The sequence below is a fragment of the Tauraco erythrolophus genome, chromosome Z (assembly GCF_009769465.1).
Source record: "Tauraco erythrolophus isolate bTauEry1 chromosome Z, bTauEry1.pri, whole genome shotgun sequence".
NCBI classification, from domain to species: domain Eukaryota; kingdom Metazoa; phylum Chordata; class Aves; order Musophagiformes; family Musophagidae; genus Tauraco; species Tauraco erythrolophus.
This window is the reverse complement of record NC_141496.1, coordinates 26,978,450-27,000,055: the sequence shown is the minus strand read 5'-3', so window position 1 is coordinate 27,000,055 and position 21,606 is coordinate 26,978,450. Positions and strand designations below refer to the sequence as shown.

At 40.8% G+C, this 21,606-nt stretch overlaps 1 protein-coding gene across 3 annotated transcripts in view; it reads right to left on the bottom strand.

The window, feature by feature from the left end:
• Nucleotides 1-877: 877 nt before the first annotated feature.
• Nucleotides 878-21,606, bottom strand: part of MAST4 (microtubule associated serine/threonine kinase family member 4) — a 297,039-nt gene continuing 276,310 nt past the window's right edge. For all 3 annotated transcript variants that reach the window (XM_086629716.1, XM_086629714.1, XM_086629715.1), the window contains 10 exons: nt 17,760-17,882; nt 17,401-17,513; nt 15,366-15,493; nt 15,030-15,262; nt 12,920-13,120; nt 10,138-10,367; nt 8,267-8,389; nt 6,398-6,534; nt 5,510-5,691; nt 878-4,761 (listed from right to left, as the gene is read on the bottom strand). In XM_086629716.1, coding sequence (XP_086485842.1) covers nt 878-4,761; nt 5,510-5,691; nt 6,398-6,534; nt 8,267-8,389; nt 10,138-10,367; nt 12,920-13,120; nt 15,030-15,262; nt 15,366-15,493; nt 17,401-17,513; nt 17,760-17,882 — 5,354 coding nt within the window. The remainder of the gene's footprint in view (nt 4,762-5,509; nt 5,692-6,397; nt 6,535-8,266; nt 8,390-10,137; nt 10,368-12,919; nt 13,121-15,029; nt 15,263-15,365; nt 15,494-17,400; nt 17,514-17,759; nt 17,883-21,606) is intronic.

The following is a 21,606-nucleotide window of genomic DNA, read 5'->3' as shown; positions in this document are numbered from 1 at the left end:
ACGTGTGCCTCACGCGGTAAGGGCCTGAATTTAAAAAAGCTCAGAGAACTCGGGAGGACTGCAGCAGAAAATAAGCACACAGCGTGTGCTTCGGAGTCTCAGCTGACAGTCACAGAACACACTCCCGACAGACAAAGATGAGAACCACCGTTTCACCAGAGAACACAGCTCCTGCTGGGACACCCTGATAACCCGGTGGTCCCCCCATTGCTTCAAGGACACCTACTCTAAGAGACAGGCTTTGTGCAGCAGGGAGATGCAGTTAGGTTTTGTGTTAAATCTAGTGAAGCACTCAGCCAGGTACAGTACTATCAAAATCGGATTATTAAAAATACATGTAAAAACTCACAACGAGTCACCGTATTTATTCTGTACTAGTATTTTTTTAGCCTCTAGCTCGCATTTTTAGTAAGTAAAAATGTGGTCTGTTTTTGTTTTCCAGTCAGACCAATGCTTGCGCTTGTAGATGTCAGGTCTGAGTTTTAGTAATTCAGTTTCATATTTGAGTATGGCAAATAAATGGCAAAGCAACTATCTTAAAAAAGAAGAGAGTAAACAATGCAATCAGCAGCAAAGTATGTATGCTACATTCAAACCCCAAACACATCACTAGGTATTTACAGAGGAAATCTTTTCTTCAACAGCTTTCAGCTGTAAAGGTATTTTTGTACAAATACTATATGGTAACAGTTTTACCGGTTACAATTGGGAAGGCATTTTGAAAGAAAGTAATCTTTTTACATATCCCCAGTCGTCTTTCTTCAGTGACATGAAAACTTTGCCGCACAAAGACATGACACAGTGCTGGTTTAAAGACAGTAAAATATATTGACATTGTTTCACTTAGTCTCGAATTCACACCTGCCAGGTCTTACAGTCAACAGGATTTCTTGTGAGGACTGCTCCGTGAAGCCTCCTTTCCTCGCCGCTGCCGAGCTGAGTCTTTGTCATTAGAAAGTGCGTTCGGGCGGTCAGGTGTGGTTGCTGACTTGGGTAAATCTTTTCCTACATTCTGTTTTCTTGAAGCAAGCTGCTGAGCCTGAACAGCATCTTTTCCCTTTACATCCACAGTGTTAAGAAAAAAAGACTTTTCTTGATTTCCAGGTTTCCCCTCGAGGTTTGAAGCAGGGTGGTGGGCTTCTACGACAACAGCAGCGCTGTGCAAGGCCATCAGTGAAACACTTTTAGTCATTTCTGCCTTACTGCTCCCTGTGGAAGAGGTGCTTTTCTTATTTAGGTCCTTGCAGGTTGTGGGAAGCTCAGGCGAGCCTGCTTTAACCTTTGCTGAAGATGCATCACTCTTCGCTGAAGACAAAACAGATACTTCTTGTCTACATTCAGAGAAACTGGCTGAACAAGTTACCGGCTTTCCCGGTGTTGCAGCCACACGACCAGAACTCTGCCCGCTGGCAGCTGACAAATGTTTTATTGCAATCTGCTTGCTTGCATCCTCTGGCTGTTTTTGATTAACTTGTCCTTTCCCTTTTGAATCTTGAGAGCTTTTGCTACTTGCAGTTGCTTTTTCTGCTCCTCTCCCTCTGGCGTCGCAATGTGCGAGGCAAAGGGTGGGCTCCACTTTCCCACCATCGAGCTGAACGTAAAGTGCGTCAGTGCATGTTTTTCCTTCAGGTCTTTTGTCCGCAGAGATGATCTGGTTACTAGGACCTCTGTCTGCCTGTTTGCTCAGCAGGAGACAGTCTTTCACAGTGGAAAACTCTGGAGACATGGTTTGTATTTCACTGCGGTGAAGCTGCTTTTGATCAGCAGATTCCCCCGAGCCTGGTGGTTCTTGTTTCTGCATCTGCTTAGAACTCTCTGGGCCAGCTAGTACCGGGCCAACAGCAGAGGGTTTGGGTTTGGTGTCAGGAGTGACGACGCTCATTTGGAGGGTGGCTACTGAGCCACGCTCCAAACTCACAGGCCTTTCAGCCTGCACGTGTTCGTTGCTCATTTTTCTCAAAGAGACTGAAACAGAAGTAAGGGGTTCCAGCACATTTTTACTGGCATGTTTCCCATCTTTCCGGGAGCTGGTAGACACCTGAATAACAGTTTCTTTTTCCTTTACAGTTGGAGTGCATGGTTTTTGTGCCGATGTCTGTTTATCCAAGTACTTAGACTTAGAGGAACTCGTATCAGAGACTGGCCTGTGCTTATTACTGCTGCTTTCCACACAGGTGGCAGCAGGTTTCACATGTTCTTGAACACCTACATGAGTATCCACAGCACAGTTTCTGCTTACAGTGTCTCTCGGAGCAAGGGAGCCTGAAGTGTTAAGTTGCTGCCGAGGAAGCTGGCTGGACTGCTCTCTCTCAGTAGTTTGAAGCCTTATGTCAGTGAGCTGCTTCTGATCTTTCTTTCCTAAATCTTTGGCATTGTCCTTCTGCACAGAGGAAACCAGTGCAGACTTCTCATTTTTAGCATCACAATCTATCGAGGGTTGCATGGGCCATTTGGATGGAAGAGCTTCACTCTTTGACTCTGCAAGAACTTTCTTAGGCTCACTGAGAACTTTCTGCTTGGTTACATCCCTTTCCACAGAAGTACTAGCAACATTGCTGTCATCTTTGCCTACCTGCTTCAGTGATTCTCTGCCATCCTTAGGTTGTGCCTTAGGCCCAGCTGCCTGAATTTTTCCTTGCATCTGAGGTGGAATTGCAAAATCAGCACAATTTTTTTCACTGCTTTTGGAGTAGCTCGTTACCAGAACATCTGAGACAGATACCTTCAGAGATGACTCCCTGATCACCTCCACCTTTGCAGGGATAGGCTCACAACCTCTCTGGGCTACTGGCTGTTTGGCAGGCAATTCCTTTTGTATCTGCTTCTCTTTTCCTACAGCTTTTTCAGGAGTGCTTTGGACAGCAGAAAGTTTGGAGTATGTCTGGGTAGTTTTAACACTCTGACTTTGAACAACGTAAGACTTTGCCTCCATTGAATTGTCCCTCTGTTTTGAAGGGGAAGTGTCTTTCTTTTGAACAGCTTCAGTAACAGAAACACTGCCTTTAGTAGCTGGACTAGAAACCTTTTTCTCTGTTACTACTTCTGCAGCCACAGGGATGACTGGTGGATTTGGAGAACTCTTGCTTGTTTGCAGAACCTGACGCTCTGATACGTTGACTTTACCAGATTTTGAATAGCTTAACAACTGCTCTTTCTGACAGGTCAGTTCTGCCTTCCCACCACTTCCTTGTGGTGCTGGGGGTTTAGAAGACCTCCCGTCACTGCTGGTGCTCTGTCCTTCTGGCAGCACACACAAAGGCAGTTCAGTCTTTGCAGTCTGTGGCCCAGAAAGTAAGGCAATGTCTAGTGTGCCTTCTATTGGCTTCAAACAGGAAACAGACCTCCCATCAAGTTTATATTCTGATGGACTTTTTCTGATGGGAGCCTCAGTGGAAATAAGGGCTGATTTTTCCACACTCATGTCCACTCGGCCATTCAAGGTCTTGAGAGGAACAAAAGAAGTCGAGTTCATCTGAGCAGCATGTGCACTGCTGATAAATGCTCTACCATCGGCAGCTGCAGTGGAGTCCTGCTGTATGTTTATGGATCTGCCTGTATTAAGCTGAAGGCATTCATGAACATTTGATGTCAATTTGGGTTTTAACACTGGACAGACACTGTCATCCTTTTCTTCGATGGACATTTTCTTTCTAAGATAATCAATATTTGCAAGTTTACCATCTAATCTTTCAAATTTGACAAATTCTTTTGTTGGTACATTCTTATCTGCGTTTTCTCCCTTTCCATTTAGGATCCTGTCAGAGGACTGAGGTAGCACATCTTGCAGTGTACACGGAGGGGAAATTCTTTTGAAGTCGTAAGAAATATGACCGAGTTCATTAGGTGGAGGCCCAAGACACAACATCTGTGCATCTAAAGCAACACTATCATTTGATCTCAAGTTTGCATTCTTTTGAAGCGTGTCTTTGAGTATGCCACCAGCTGACTGGGTCTCCAAAGCAACAATTTTTGTTTCAAACTGATTTGATCTTTCTAGTACCTTCTGGAATGCTTTTTTGTCTCTTTCTTCTGTTCTTAAGGTATTGGGATTTTCTGGTTCACTGCTAGGTTCATGTACAGGGGTATTTGCTTTTTCCGTAAAATCTTGCTTTTTCATAACTATTTTGACCTTCAGCTTCTCTCTGTCTAGTTCATCGATGGATTCTTGCCTACCTAATTTTCGGGAGATGGGTCGTTTCAAGCAGCCCTGCTCTGCAGGCCTGACTCGTGTGAGTGATGGCATGTCACATACATTCTCCTCCAAACTCTGAAGAGTTGCTTCCCTTTGGGACAATTCCCTATTCACTTCTTCCTGGGTCACTTCCAGACTGTGTTTTCGTGAACATAAGTGTTTCTTATCACTGCCATAAGAGGGTGCAAGTTTCTCTTCAGATTGAACTCTCTTTAACAGTGGAGATCTGGGTGGCTCTGCACTCTTTGGCCTAACAATATGCCTTACAATAGTTGGAGGGGAGTGCATTTTGCTAGGAAAAGATTGAGCTATTTTTGTATTTCCAATCGAATGTCCTAGCAATGGTGATGGAGATCGCTGAGGGGATGTTGGCTGGGGTGTTGGAGAAGGTGTCCGTGCAAGAGGAGAGAGAGGAATGCTGCCAGCCGACTTGCGTCTTCCCGATCTGTATCTTTGCCCACCAAGCTTTGGACCCAAGCCATGAAGAGTGCTGGGTCTTATGTGTCCTGAACCAGCTGGAGAATTGGGAGCACTTGAACTAGGGGAGCTACTCTGGGAAGAGTTAGTACCTACAAAAAGAACAAACAAACCAACCTAAGATTAACAAGATTTTTTGAACCTTGTCCAAATGCTCAGTGAGACACAAAACTTTTACTAGTCCAAAAGGCCTACGTGCTGTCTGCTGCCACAATATTCCAAAATCTGGTTAAGTTTTCAGTGACTGGGCTATAAACCCCTCATCATTCCAATTACATTGCTATTTCAAGCCTTGCCCCTCTGTTCCTTCATCCCCTTTAAGCTATCGCTTCCTTCTATTTAAATAGAGAATAGTTAAAACTTTCTGTCATTTCAAAGCAACGATCAAGGCTTTCCAAATAATTTACCTTTGCCAAGGGACTGTACAACAGCAGTCACTTTTCGTACACACCAAAATCATGACAGAAGTAATACAGGAAAAAGGAGCCAGAAAGATGCATATTTCAGCACCTAGCCAATCTTTTAAGCAGTAAATCTGCATTCATAAGTGCTCATGCTAGTTCCATTATGTAGGAACTTTTTCCTCAGTTTCATTCTTTTATCAATCAGCCTCTGCTAGGCAAGATTCTACCTTTTACTCCAAACTTGGACTGTTTATTACTTACTTAACTTATAACCATTGGACTTGGATTTAAAGTCTGGGACAAACCTAGCAGACAGTTCTCTCTTAGGTGCTTCTATCTCATGAGAACTCCTTTGATTTTGCATCAGGAAAATCACAAGAAGTAGAATATGCTTCAAGTCCTCTTCCTCTGCCCTCCTCCACTCTTTCTCACTCACCCGATGGAAAATCAGGAGTAGAGCGGTAGCTTGGGGTAGGTGATCTAGGAGATAAGCTGTGGGTTGGAGACCCAGGCAAGCTCTCCCCTGATGAAAGTGATCGGTTCAGGCAGGAGAAACTTCTGCTGGTGTGAAGAAGAGGAGAGGTTTGCTTGGCCAGCTTTTTGAAGAGAGATCTTCTCCTAGCATGAGGAAAGCACAGTATTAATCGGAAGTTAAAATGCACAGAAGATACTATTACTACAGGCAAAACTCTTGCAAGCTCACATTGTTTCCCTCTCCCATTACCCTCAGAAAAGCAAATATTAAATCTATGTTTACATGAAAGCAAGCCACACTGCTGAGCGTGAAGTTTAGAAAATATCCTGATTTGCTAGTAGGTGGGATAGATATTGTAACTAAATCTCTTTGTACTAAAATTTACTTGCTATATTTCAGAATGGTTAGCTCCTTATGAGTATAAATCTTGATTAAGAGCTTAATCTTAATTTAAGAGCCCACAAAACTGAAGGAATATCTATAAAGTACTAGCGATGCATTTGCGAAATGCACGTAAACTTACCATCAAACTAAAAATGCCCATAAACTTACCACTAGAAAGTTTAATTAAGCAATTATCTTTACAAAAAAGATAAACCAAATTAAGGTGCTACCTCAGTTAATCACTTTCTTCCCCGTATCTATGTTTGTGCCATGCAAAATTTTAGCAGATATTTTAACAAGTTTAGTTTAGGCAAAACAGGATTGGAAGAACATGTTACAATCATAGGAACTCACAGAAGCTAAAAGATGTAGAAGACGAGAGAACTGTATTAACTTCATACATTAAATAAATTGTTACATATACACACACAAACATATTTGCCATGAAACAAGAGCATTAATCACCTCTCTAAACTCTCTTTCTTCTTGGTTTTCTTACTGCGCCTGACCATTCGGCTCCTGTAGCTGTTTCGCCTGGCAGGTCCTGTCTTGATGGAAGTGTTTTCAAAAGGGGTTGTCGTTACCAAGACTTTGTTACCACTCTGCCAAAATAGAGGAGGAACCTTTAGGCATGAGTACTACCAGATGACTTTGCCTTAAATTGAATCTACACAAACATGAATGCAACAAGACAGAACTCCAGCATCAGAGTAAGAGCTGGCAGTGCAGAGAGCCTTATGCAGACATGGCTAGGCTAATTTATGTCAGATAAACGATGCTGTAAAAGTCTCAAATTCTGCCTAATTTCCTAAACTTCCTCCATTCCAGCTCTGGCTCAAGGAGAAATTCCTCCAATAATTGCAGTTAGACAGGAGGAGACCAAGAACTGATCAAGACCACAATTGATCAAGACCACAGTGGTCCATTCATGGGCCATTTATATCTCAGGATACTGACTTCTAGAATGATGAAATGGAGAAAATTTCATCTTCGTTATCAATCCTAAACAATCCGTTCATCTTGTTAAAAAAAAAAAAAGTTAAGCTTTTTGGGATTGTTTGCATGAACAGATGACTCACTGAATAAAACCAGCTGGAAATACCTGTATTATATTTCAAAAATCTGTACCTCCTGCCCAGCACTGTATACCACTACAGTGAACTTCTTTCCAAAGGAATTCTGACAGCCCCAATTAATGTATGATACAACACATTTGGATAAACAACAATCTCTCATTTTGAGTTAACTCTTGTAAGTAGTGTGCAGGGTTGTCATGTTTCTTTTTTTTTCCTGTATCTGACACAGAAAACAACAGCACATCCAGCTGCCTAAAATTACGGAATTTTCTCTTATACATTTCTTGCAAAATTGGAAAACTTGGAAGTTCCTCCTGGTTTCAGAGAATGAAAATAAAGACTCAAGGAAAATGTAGTTTGCATCTTTCTTCAGCTCTTTTTATTTCCCCATGACTTCCATTGCTTTCCAATCATCTTTTATAACTGAATGTTTCCTTTGACAGGCAAAGGTCTGCGTGTAATCCCATAAATTGTTAATAAGTTAGGAAGTAAATATACAGCTGTCTAAAATAATTCTGACCTATGTTAGTCTGCTAAAAAGATTACATAAAAACTGCAATATGATGAGCTACAGCGAAAAGCTAAGACACAACTGTTCATTAAAAATATTTGGATTTTTTGTTTGTTTTTAAGGAAAAACTATAATTTTCTAGTAGGATAGACCCCGAAAAACTCCACAAGAGAAAAATTTGACAGATTATTCATAAAAGTCCAACTGCAGGATCAGAACTTCATTAAGCAAAGAAGGTCTGTGGGACATGCCTGGCTATATATGAAACAAAAAACTTTCTGGGCCATAAGATTATGAAAGGCGAGTTCTTGCATAGTAGGCAAGAAAATATTTCATATTATTTGTTTCCACTTTTCTTTACTGATTTCGTTTTAAAAGGAGAAAAGGTTAAGTAGCATCTTAATCAAAAGCGTGAATTACCTGTTGAAGATGGAGGAATTCAAGAAAGTGCTTGAAAATGTCAAATTTTTTGAAAGACACGGTCATTTCTTTGTGTGAGTGCCTCGAATGTACTTCAGCTATTCTCAGCAGCTGAGACAGCTCAGCAGCTTTATGGCAGAGAAACTAAGATCACAGCAGGATATATTAAGTCACTGACCTTTCTCCAGATCTGTGCAACAGTAGCTTAGAGCTTATACTTCAACAACCACAAAATGAGGTAACTAATCTCTGAAGGAGACAAACATAACCCCTCAATCCTTGGTGAAAACAGCAAGCACTTTGGTATCCCAGTTGTCCATGAGTTACCTTTAACAACAACTCAATGACTTCTGTATGAACAAGACCATGCACTGGCTCTCCGTTGATATGAGTAATCAGGTCTCCAGGTTTTAAACCCGCATGGTAAGCCGCACCTCCTTCTTCCACATTCTGGAAATCAGAGATGAAGAGAATATACACAAAATGGACTCCTGTTGAACTTCATAATTCCAAGATTAAGCTTTGTTTAATGAACTCTTTCTATAAAACCAGTGGGTAATGAAGAAAAACTTACAGATACTAAGTTATATAAAGGAAGATAAGAAGAAAAATCAGGCCAACTATTTCATCATCAGCTACTTACTCAAACTTTACACTTACACAGGGCCTGAATGGTTTCAAAGCTCACTGAAACACTGCTTGTTGCCACTGGTACTAAGTAAGCTCTGTATAGCAGGGCAGTTTTCATGCATGATAAAGGAGTGGCTCACTCCCCATGGTAAAATTTCAGAATTGATTGAAGTTTTGTGCCATCCAACACTGAGAAATACTGATGTAATTAAGGCAGTGGTCACATGCAGTACCCTAATCATATTTGTTTTCATTTGGTTCAAATTCACCAGGCTGCCCATTGGAGGGAACTGTGCAGCAAAAAGTTGAAGAAGGATCAAAACAAATTGAATTTTGTGAGTGTGACTAAAAATATTGTATTTTAAAATGAGCTTTCGAACAATTTTAAGTCATGCACCCACTACTGAAGCTGACAGTGCTTACAGAGCTAAAAAAACCCCCAACAAACCTACAGTATTTTGAAAATAAGCCAAGGTTTCACTTTTACTGCAGTGTACTACTTTTTCCCCTCCATTCACGGAAGTAATGCTACACCAGTGGCAAGAAATCCGATTTTTTTATTTATTCCATTATCAAGTGTGCCCCGTTCTCCAGATTCAATATTCTTGAAGGATTAATAACTCTGAGAAGTAAACAACAGTAATGAAAAATAAGTAATATACTACCACATCAGTAGCATTACTACCTCAAAATCTACAATACATATGTAAAACAAAGCACTGTACAGAACTTTAATGCTTTTGACATATTTGTAATAAATTTTTCAAAATTATTTTAAGGTAGTTGAAATATTTTAGTTTATATACACACTATTTATATATGTATAATACATAAACTGTATAAAGTAATTTATCAATCTTGATTCATAGATGTTTACACAAATACAGATTTATTTTACAGTTAAGGGGGTTGATAACCAATGAAATGCAAGAACTGCTGTCTTTGCCTTTAGCCTGTCTCCCACTTTGTTCATATCAGTGGTGAACAGAGGATGAAAAATACATAATTCATTTTAAGACAGCCAGTCCTCAAAGATATTCACAATTCCAAATGATTAGCACATTTCTACACAAAAGAAAGTCAGTGCTTGAAATCAACCCACTTATGTCTAGCAAAATACTGTTGACTTTCATGAATCCCTTTACTGACACAATTTAATCAACTCCATGTATACTTCAACAATTTCTGCTTACAGTCTCCTAGTTTTGGATATCCTGCCCTCAATCAAAGAGGGGCTGCACCAAGCCTTTGGTTTTCTAAACCACAGTACTCTGAACTTAATATGGCTATTCACAATTGCCAAACTGCCAAAACTGAAAGTGACCCATGCAGAAAGTCAACATCATATGCTGGTACCACTTTTGCCAAAGGTGGCTTACGTCATCACTACAGCCAACACTGGTCCTGTGTGCAGGCACGAATTTCCCTCTAAGAATATTGTATGGCACAATATCATGATTTACACAGTAACCGTCAGCAAGCGGACACCATAGGTATAAAAATCAAAAGCAAATACATTGTTACAATTTTCTGTGGCTGTATATAAGCAAGAAAATGTATTCTCTTACCCAAACAATATGGTGGACAGTGTAGATATCACTGTCGCCCACATAAACCCTGATTGCTCGGATGGTGAAGCCATACTTTTTTCCTGAACTGTGAATTACTATCGGTTGATGAGGACTTGCAGCAGCAATCGATGAATCATGGCTGGGAGATGAATCTCGGGAGGACGAAGGATCAGATGATAGGGAATGAGGAGACATAGGACTTCCCAAAGGAGAAACGCCAAACACATCTGGAAGAAAAAAATATCTGCCTATTACTCTACATCCCGAGCACACAAAAATACAGACACAAAACAGGGAGCTTGCTTAGTTTTATGGCACCTTCATGTCAAAATATATGATTATCTTCGCATAAACACTCCTCCTCACTCAGCGTGTATCTTCGTGAATGAGAAGTTTAACCAACAAGCAGATCTTAGAACTAAATTTCTTTCCCTGTAGCATAAACTGTATTTTGTAATACAAAGATTAACTTGTTAGATGTAGACTGCTTTTCCTTCTACATAGGAAACACACTCATTGCTAACTTTGAAAGAACAATTCTCAGCCTCTTCCTAACAAACACTCATAAAAAGAAAATCAGAATTCAGAAGCAGATGTTATTGTAAGTACATCCAAAACTATCCCCCAAATCATGCAACAGTGCTAAAGAAAGTGCTAGGTGTTTTTTTTGGTTTCAGTTATATATAGATAAAGACTACTGTATTTAAGACACAGTATTATCTAGTTGGTACATAAGGTAGTAAACTCAATGCTTGTACCAAGCCTACACTTCTATATTCTGCTACATGTTGTAAGACCACAAGAATTTTTTGGAACAACAGTATCAATTACAGCTTCCTTTTATTTCATTGATTTGAAAGCTCTATGTGCTCATGCTTGTGCAAACGTAAACACAACTGCAGCAGCATAAAACATACTTTGGTGACCCTAACAGGGTGACAGCTCTGCAAAGGAATGCAGCCCAGAAAGATTCCAGGTTTGGCGTCTGTGCCAAGCCATGTCATGTGAGCGCAGATATCCTTTGACAGCAGAGGCACTATTTCCTGGATTCCAGTCACCAGGGGCTCCCAGAAATCGGTATCACTAGGTTAACGCTGAAATGCCACAGAACAGCCAAGCCCTGAGGGGGCTGTCAGTGTCACCCACCCTCTGGCTCTGAAACATGCCCAGATGCCCTGCCCTCCTCTATCTGCTGCATATGGGACATGACCTGTGACTCTCAGCTACCTGACTCAAGTTGGGAATACTGGCCATACGTTATTGTTGTTTATTTTACGGATAGATATGAATACAGTAGGGTTTTTGGCCAGTATTAGGTACAGCTAACATACAAGATTTTGGTTGATACAATGATAACATTTTTAGGTGTAGGTAAAGCTAAGCTTGGATTGTATAGAATGATGCTGAGATTAAACTGAAAGAAAGCTATAGTTTAATGAGCACAGTAACTCAGCCTATATAATCTCAAAACTTAGTGATTCTTACTCAACAGCTGTGAAAGAATTACTAGAATACAAACTGATGAATAAGTCCTGAGTGTTACTTGACTGTGTAATTACCCCTGTGTATCCTGTGCTCCTGTGATGGCTGATCTCAGTAATTTGCATGTACTACAGGCCCTCTACAAGCAGAAAGATACCCCATGGTGCTAACTGTTACAGGGGTATAACAAAACCCCACAACATTTGGGACAGAAATATTATTTGAAAGAGTCTGCACAAGGAATAAGCCCAGACTGTTTGCAAGCCACTTGCAGTTTTCAGTGTCAACACTGCCCTGAACAGGCTGAGCACACAGTCACTATCATTGTAAAGAATAAGGTCATCCTCAGCGCTCTCATGCATTTTGTGAGAATTATTATTCACATTTGGACAGCATCACAGAAATGGTAAGTATTCTCTTCATTGACACCAAGCTGTCTTCATTCAAGCAGGAGCAAAATACTCCTCTTTAACTGAGACTCAACATCTTCCTCTTGACTTCTCATTACAAAAATCTGCATGGTTCTGCTGGAATTACATGCCCTGCATATGAAGTCTATGCTGTTCTTTAAACTGTACGGTGAAGAAGGATAGAAAACACGAGGTGAATCAGAAATTCCTGCAGTAACGGGGATCAGAGGGACCTTTCACTTCTCCAGGGTCTCCAAAACACATGGACAATAGCACAACGTTTGCTCACCAAAGTATTAAGGCACACATAGGGCACATGTGCTTCGTAACTCAGAAAGGTGAAGTTTTAGAGGAAGTTTTACTGTTATCCTTCCACTTACTTTGAGCAATATTTCTGGCTTCAAATTTTGGCACTCCATGTAAGCCAATGTAGTACAAACAGAAGCCTGCATGCTATTTCTACTTTTGTGACATTTCTCTCCAGCTTATCACCTTTCCTTATGGGAAATGGGAGAGAAATAGTTAGGCTGAATGTTCTGCTGTAACAAACAGCTATTCTTGGAGCTGTACATAGTGAGCTACTTCAAAATTAAGCTACACTCCTACTGTAGGATGAGCCAAGGACCGAAGTGTTCATCTTGCTATGCATGCACGAAGTGGTCACCACTAAGCTGTCTTTTTGCCTGTCAGAGAAGGCCCTTCAGTTGTAACGTACCACTGTAACTTGCTGACAAGATTGCACCACCTAGTAAGGCATGTGAACAACAAAAGAAACAGAAAAGCATAACACAGAATCCATTCTGGACTCTCCAATATCTTGCATTTAAGTTATAAACTATCAATTATGCCTAAATCATAACATTCCAAACAAGATGTTTTATTTCTACCTCCTGGGATCATGAGGGACAAAGCACTTGCAGAAAGGGACTTCGTGACTTTTCCAGAGATCTTCTTTTTCTCTGTGCTTTCCAATCGTTGACGAGCCATGTGAGATGTAACTTCACTGGGTGGCTTTGAGGAGTTATCTGTACTGTCCACGCTCTCGCTTCTTCCATTCATCTGATCTAAATGCTCTGAAAAACTGCCAACTGTACAAAGAAGAAGGGATAAGCACATTGAGGGAAAACTAGGGATCAGGGAGGGGAAACGGTACAGTTGTGAGATAGAATTTTTTTTTCTGTTAACAAGCTCATAGAACAACATTACAGAAATCTGAGTAATTCTTCCAGACTTACAGAATGCATAAACATTAACAGAATGAATTGAAGCATCAATTTTCTGTAGTCACTGCTGAAATTAAAGTAAGAGACAAAAGCTGAGGCAAGTCTGGTATCTCAATATGCAGTGCTCACCTTAGAAAACAATCATAAATTTATTTTTCATGCGAACTCCTAAAGTAAATGAAAGGCTCCAATCCCACATAAGTTGCTATCAGCTTAACAACTTTTGCAAAATCATTAAAACAGTAAGTATAATTTTATTTTTAATTATTATCTTTTGCTTTTATTCTTTGGGTGGTTTTCTACCACACAGGTGAAAGATACCTGGCGCTACCAAACTCAGTATTACAACCACATTGGTAGTAGTCTACAATAGGTAATGAACTTCCACAATACTGAATGGAAAATAAAATAAAATAACAAATAAAAATAAAAATAAAGAAAAAAACCCAAACATATGGGGCTTGTGTCATGCGAGCAACCTCCACAAGATTTCTTAAAAGATTCAGAGACAGCATAGGAAAGTTTTGTGGCCTTACGAAACACGCACCAAGTGTAGGTTGCCTGTTTAAAGACATAGCAGTAATTCCTAGTATTCCTTTAAAGTCACTGAATATCCTGTTGTTAATGGACCACAGAAAAATGAAATTACTCTTAAGTGTAATTGGTAATTGATAATTAACTCTGTAATTGATAAGAAGAGGATCAGATGCTTTGAGTTATCACTGTGACTGTTGTGCTAATGCCAACACTGTAGCACAGAGCTGGAGGGAGTGAGAAAGACTTATGATAACAGCACAAAGTTTTAGACAAGGGAATGAGATGGAAATGGTTGTACAGCTGGATGAGCCTGAGGAAATTTATTTTCCCAGAAATGGGGAGGAGGAAGGAGGAGGAAAATGTGGACTATAAGGGAAATTAGGGGTATGGGAATAGAAAGAGGTACTTTAAGAATATTCAGTGAGGTACAAAAGAGAAATAAACTGAAGACAGGTAAATGTGTAGATAAGGTAACCGGAACCTATATATGGACTATCATGAGACTGATGTAGGCCTAGATGTATGTTAAGTATCTGGTCTTCCAACAGTTACACAAAACTCTCCTCTGAAAGTACAAAACCAGCAAGATAGTAGGGCCCTGGATTCTATTGAAATGCATATAAATACTTGAGCTGGGACAGGGATGCATAAAGGAAACAAATTATTTAAGTACGGGATGGTTTACAACACTCCATCCTAGATTCCTAATGACAAAAGTAACTTCCACAAGTCAAAGACAACCCTGCCAGTTCTGAAAGGTGCACATCACTGAGATGTTAAAAACACACAATGGTGCAGCACAGACTGTTAGAAAACAGCAATACAGATCAGTTTGAATGACTCCAGGATGACTGATCAAAAGATCACCAACTTCAGTGATACAAAAAATACTGCTTTAACTGCTCAAGGGATCTAAGACTTCTGTTCTCTACAGACTGATTCTGCAGAGGCCAAGTCTATGGTCAAATCACCGTTTTATTCACTCTTCTAGCAGCCCTCTAGACAGAGTGGGAAGACATCAAATGTTAGCATTTCCAAAAACATTGGAACTTTCCCAGACATATTTTATCAGATTGTATTAGCTTGAGCCTGAGCCCAAACCAGACCCTTCTTGGGATGGCTTTTTTTAAAGCAGTTCTGACATACAGGACTTATAAATCTATTAATGTTACTGTTAAACAAAGAAGGTCCACAGCTGTTTGTAACATCATCAGTCAAGAGACCCACTGTGAATTACCTGATAGCGTGGAGCTGCTGATCGTACTTGCTGGAGTGGTTACTTCAGGTTCGTCTTGCACTGTTTCCTCGCTCACAAACACAGGTTTTTCCTGTTCCTCTCGGGGTACTGCTAAGCTGGTGGAATCATCCCGTTCTCCTTCGGCTGATATGGCCAACTTCGGAAGCAAGCCAGAACTGCGTCGCTGCCTGCTACTTTCAGTGTCAGAGGAGATGGATGTAGATATTTGTTGTCTGCATTAAAAATAAACAAGCTCTCATGCAGTTATTGAGATGAGGCGGCCTGCTACTTGGCAAGCAGGACGAAGGACCACTTCCAGCACCTCCTTCTACTTACATTTCAGAATATTCCGAACTCCAGCTTAAAGACTCCACAGAAGGCAATTGTACACTTTTTGGTTTGTCTCCTGCATCTTCCTTTTCTTCACCTTGGGTGTGAGTGACTCGATCTATGCTACTAAAAACCTATTACAGACAAAAAACCCACAAAACCCCCAGCTTATCACTGACACATTTTATATAAAAAGATATGCAGGAAAGCATATTTCAGATTGTACTCTGCATGTTCTCAATGCTTATACAGTATTTCAGAGTGCAAACTTCAAACTTGGTGAGCCTTTTTGTATTTCCAAGAGTTTGTATTCTTAAAATGCTTTCTTATTTTGCTTTCTTGGCTCTTCACGTTCAAGGTCATGAATAATGTCCCTTCTCCTTATGAATTCATCAACTTTCTTCCCATTTCACTGTGTGAACCAAGAGAGGACAAACAAAATCCATAGCCTTGGAGTCTCTAGGTCACAGGATTAATTTACATCTTGGATTAGCTCACAACCATAAAGCAAATGAAGTTAAGAAAGCCCTAACCCTAAGATACTGACTTAGTATCTACCAGTCAGGCGTAAAAAGCAGAAAAATTGATCTGAATTGACTTTTAAGTTAAGAATAAGTTACTTGGCTAAAGGATTTAGAAAAAATAAATTCTGATCATTGGAAGTCTGTTGTTCGCTAATTGTCAGCTGTATATTCTACAGTCTGAGAGGCACAGCTAGAGATGCAATGACGTAACAACATTAGCAAATCAGACTATTACTGTGGTACAGAGATTTCAAAACAACGGAAGTTCACAAAATCACAGAATGAGGTTAGAAAGGGCCTCTGCAGGTCATGTTGTCCAACCCTGCACAAGCAGTGTCACATAGAGCTGGTTGTGCAGGACCATGTCAGGCTGGCTTTTGAAGACCTCCCAAGGATGGAGACTCCATAACCTCTCTGGACAGCCTATGCCAGTGCTCCACCACCCTCAGTGTTTCCTTGTCTTTAGACAGAACTTTCTGTGTTTCAGTTTATGCCTATTGTCTCTCATACAAGTTATCTCCAAAGAGACTGTGTCATTTACCAGTATCTGAATTTGAAATATACCACGAAGTCATAAGTCATTCTATCTGAACTCCTTAGAGAGTAACTACATCCACAATTCCTGTCTCTGCTCTTCCATACTATCACAAGTACAATACATATGTAGTATTGCAGAGCCAGCATAAAATCCACCAATTCCTTAGAGTATAACCCAGGACAAACAAGATACAAACACAGACTTTCCAAATACCTTAAAACAGTTCTTAAAGAAGGTTAGGACATTTTTAAATAGAAAGCTTTTGAAAATCACTGCTAGGTTAAGACTAAAGGCACGCTCATGACGCAGTCCACTTCCATTATTTCCTGCCAATTTAGATTCCACAGTATTTCCTGAGCATGTCCACTCTGCTTCTGCTGGCGTCCCTCGTCCAGCAATAATCAGCTCTCAACTATTAAAGTACACTATCCTTTGTACAGTCAGCTTTACCGTCAATTCACAGCATTCAAATCAGTCCCTCAAATCCACATCTCTCCTTGACCAAATCACAGGCTAACCACTGCTTTGCCTTCTCCCTTCAGTCTAATGTCATTTAATTAGTAGCTACTATAGGCTAGTACTGTAATCTTGCATCACGTGCAAGACACCCAGGACACAACTGGAGCAACCCGCAAACTATGTACAAGAAAAGCAATATAAGGAACACGCATTAGCCTTTAACAGAACTGTTTCCCTAAACCTTCTCTTACGCTATCATGAATTTTCTACAGAAAATATAAACCTATTTATATTATTTTCTATTATCTTCTTCAGGATTCAAGAAATAACTTTCCTACAGAATCTTCCCATGGTTTGATTTAAAAGTATTAATTTAATTCTTGCTCAATTTCAGTTAACGTTTCTTGAAGAAACAATGACCTATACTTAACTTCCATATCTAACATTTCTAAACTCTATAAAAAGTTGCAAAATGTTTATGTATACAATACATACTAACATTACAGCAATTTTTACTTACTTTGGAAAATCTGTGCGAACATGAGGAAAACTGTCTTATCTCTAAACTAAAATCTTCATCATTGGTATCATCTTCTTCTTCAGTTTCCATATGGTGGTATTTCTCAGAACGAGCTACAGACAAGGGAAACAAAGTATTTCAATTTATCAGGTAAAATGAGTATCAACCTTTAAAATTAACTAAAACCGTTATTTTATTCTTAAGATTACTTCTGCTGAAGCGTCAAACGACCAGTGAAACTGCCATCTGCCTGTAGTTCTGATAAAGGAGATTTTCAAAGCAGTAAGCAAAAGTCAAAGGCAGTGACTATTTAAACAAGGTGTACCTTATGGTTTTTTTTAATACCGTCAAATACCTACTGTCAAAATAACTTGTGTCATCTTCAGACTCTAATTGTGGAATAAATTCTGCTTTCTGCCTCAGCAGACTATTCCAGTCAAGGTTCCTGAAGAACCGATGTTGCTTTACTTCACATGCACCACCTGGGGGAGCCAAAGAAAAACACAGAGCAAATCAAAATAAATCCTTTGACATTAATTCAACTAAACCCCTGGCCAAAAAATACATATTATGATGGAAAGGCATAGTCATCACTGTAGGCAGGAACGTCTACTATTCATTTCCACTACCATCTCCTAAACCTGTCAGAGCACCTCTCTGTCCCTGTTTTGTTGTTGTCATTTCTTTAACAGTGGTGGCATTGCCTTATCGTCTTCCTTCATTTAATATTTCTAATTTTCTGGCTATAGTAATTATTATCTGTCAGCTACACAGTCAGAAGCATCAGATGTAGCAGAGTAGTAGTCATCAAAATATAAGCATGCACACTAGATGAGTAAGTAACAAGTTAGAAAGTAATGAAGAATGATTCTTAGTAGCTGCTCAACGAAAATACCGTTGCTGATCAGGAGCTCCTTTTTGTGTTTTATGGCAGTAACACAAAATTCACACAATCAGATAGGAAATATCTGATCATTTATCTTCTTATTGATTACTATCTACTTGTTATAACGCGTGTTAAACAAATATACTAGTTTAAAGTTAAGAAATACTGGACTTTTGTCCTGGGAAGGTGGGTGAGGATGTAATAAGGATAAAATCTAATTCTAAAAATTGAACAGGTAACCTGCAGCAGCAAGAGTTACCGCCAACTTGATTGTATTGGGTTTACATAGCACAGTTTTGATAGCCAGCAGACTTGCAGGAGTGGCTTCTGTGAGAAGATGCCAGAAGCTTCCCCCTTGTCTCATAGAGCCAATGTCAGCTGGCTCCAAGATGGACACGCCACTGGCCAAGGCTAAGGCCATCAGTGACATTGGTAGCACCTCTGTGATAACATGTTTACAAATGAAACAATTCTGCAGACATCAAGGTCAGTGAAGGAGGAGGAGAAGGAGGAGGAAGAGGAGAAGGAGGAGGAGGTGCTCCAGGCACCAGAGCAGAGATTCCTCTGCTGCCCACAGTGAAGACCATAGTGAGGCAGGCTGTCCCTCTGCAGCTCATGGAGGTCCATGGCGGAGCACAGATACGTCTGCAGCAAGGGAAAGATCTCACAGCAGAGCAGCTGGATACGCCCAAAGGAGGCTGTGACCCTGTGGGAAGCCCACACTGGAGCAGGCTCCTGGCAGGACCTGAGAGCTCATGGAGAGGAGACCTTGCGGGAGAAGGTTTACTGGCAGTACTTGTGATCTCACAGGGGACCCATGCCGGAGCAGTCTTTTCCTGAAGGACAGCACCCCATGGAAAGGACCCATGTAGGGGAATTTCATGGACTACTGTCTCCCATGGGTGAGACTCCACGCTGGAGCAAGTGAAGAGTGAGGAGGAAAGAGTGGCGGACACAACATGTAGTGAACTGACCCCAACTCCCATTCCCCATCCTCTGTGCCACTTGGCGGGAGAAGGTACAGAAATTAGAGTGAAGTTGAGCCAGGGAAGAAGGGACAGGTGGGGGGAAGGTGTTTCTAGGTTTGTTTTTATTTCTCATTATTCTACTCAGCTGTTAGTTGGCAATAAATTAATTTCCCCCAGTGAGTCTATTTTGCCCGTGACAGTAACTGCTGAGTGATCTCCTGTCATTATCTCGACCCAGGAGCTTTTAATCGTATTTTCTTCCCCTGTCCAGTTGAGGAGGTGGAACGATAGAGCAGCTTGGTGGGCACTTGGTGGCCAGCCAAGGTCAACCCGCCGCAGTGATACAGCATGCAAATTTCCGTATGTCAAGGCTAAGTCAGGAGAAAGCCACAGAAAAAGTGTGAAGTCACCAGGATTGGTCTCTAAGTCAGTGTCAAGATTTCTAGGTTGGGTTCTTTGCTTTTCTGACTGCACCAGAGAAAATTTCATAAAAGCAAATCTTCCCAAAGGAAACCAAAATCACAGCTCATTGTAAGCCACCAGCCAAGGAGTGAACATTTCTCTGAGCACAGTAATGGGACTTTATGTCAGAATTGTAGAATTCTTGATTGGTATCAAGACACTTCAAACCCAACGAGGCCTTTTTTTCCCCAGTTATTTTCCTGCTTCAAAACAAGTATAGGATCTATCTCTCTTCCTTCAACTTGATTATGCCACTCAGGTCTCCTGAGCAAATACACAATTACTATTTTCATGGAGTGTTATGCAGCTAGCTAATATGCGTTAAATAGATAGGGCTGTCATTTGAAATGCATGGTGGAGCCTGGCATAAACCGCGCTATTTTTCAGTGCCCCCATGGGACCTGTCACATTGCAGCCACTGTTTCTGTGAGTTGCTTACGACACTTCAGAAAACTTCGTTGCAGTTTCTAAACACCCCTCTGTGCTTCAAAGAAATGGCTGCCCAATTTCCTTCTTCAGACCGCCAGCTCTTGAGGGACCATGAACAGTGGAAAGAAATCAGCCCGTGAATGAGTTGCACAGATGCTCCATGTGGTGGCACTGACCATTACAGTAGTTAAACCAGCCTCATTCTAGCCAATTCGATTTCTCAACCAGCTGTACCAAGAGGCAGAATCTGCTATCTGCTTCTGATCCAGCCTCTCACAGGGTGACAGTCTTGAATTAACACCATGTTTACCAGGAAAAAGCATCCTTGCAATGAAACAACAACGCCTGAGAAAGGAGTATACTTAAAACACAAGAACAGAACTAGTTATGGCTCTTCGTTTTGTCTTTGGCAGTGGTGCCCTTTGCAGCAGATGAAGCAGGCAGCAAGTAGAGAAGCTGACTGGACACCTCCCTCACTCTTAACTTGTTCACCACGGGACAAAAGAGAACAACAAACTTTGCTGGATGCCACTTGCTCCAGACCATCAGCTACAGTGAAGCCTAAGGGCTGCTCACACAGATCCCAGATGCTCAGGGAGCAAGGGACAGGCAGTTGACTCATCTCAGTCATGTCATCATGTCCCAGAGGAAGACCTGTCGCTTGGCACCGCGTCAATAGTATGTGGAGTCTGGTTTATACTCACACTCCCCCTGAGAGGCTGTGGTAAGGCCAGTTATGAACTGATTCCCAGAGCTCCTTTTTATATTAGCTCTAAAAATAAGCAGCACAACCTGACCACTGGTCTCAGTTCTGCTAGCAGTTTTCCAAGTACTCTCATGCTGGCTCAACCTGCCACTTGGCTTCCTTAGCATCCTCAATGTATTTATATTCATGGCATAGAGCATTCACTATAAATGAGACTATACCTTTATATTCGGGCTCTTTTATGTAGGAGGCCTTTTTTTGCTGTGTTTACATAGTGCTTTGGCCAGTGGGATGGCAGTCAGTGACTAGGGTTCCCAAACATTAACACTTTAAAAATCATGCACAATATTCTTCATTAATGCCTCTTACCCAATTTCTCAAATAAATCCTGCTCCATCAGCTAACAAATAAAGTCTATTACATAGATGCACAGTACTTCCATTAGCATATATGGGCACACTGCTCCTCATATCACGTTAGGTTCTCCTCTCGAAATGGAACGTGAACAGCACCGAATGACCACAGTGGAATAAGCTGGCAGCCTGTGTTCTCATCAATATCCATTTACTTACAGCCACATTTTTGGTTTTATTCTTTTTCATGCAAGGCAGTACTGCATGATGAATGAGAATGACAAGACCTTTCACAACACAACCCTGGACAGTCATTTCTGAATAGTTAGCTCTAGTACTTGTCACTCACCTTAAAGCCTGGAGGAACTAATTTGCCAAGCTAAGATACCTCTGAAATAAGAA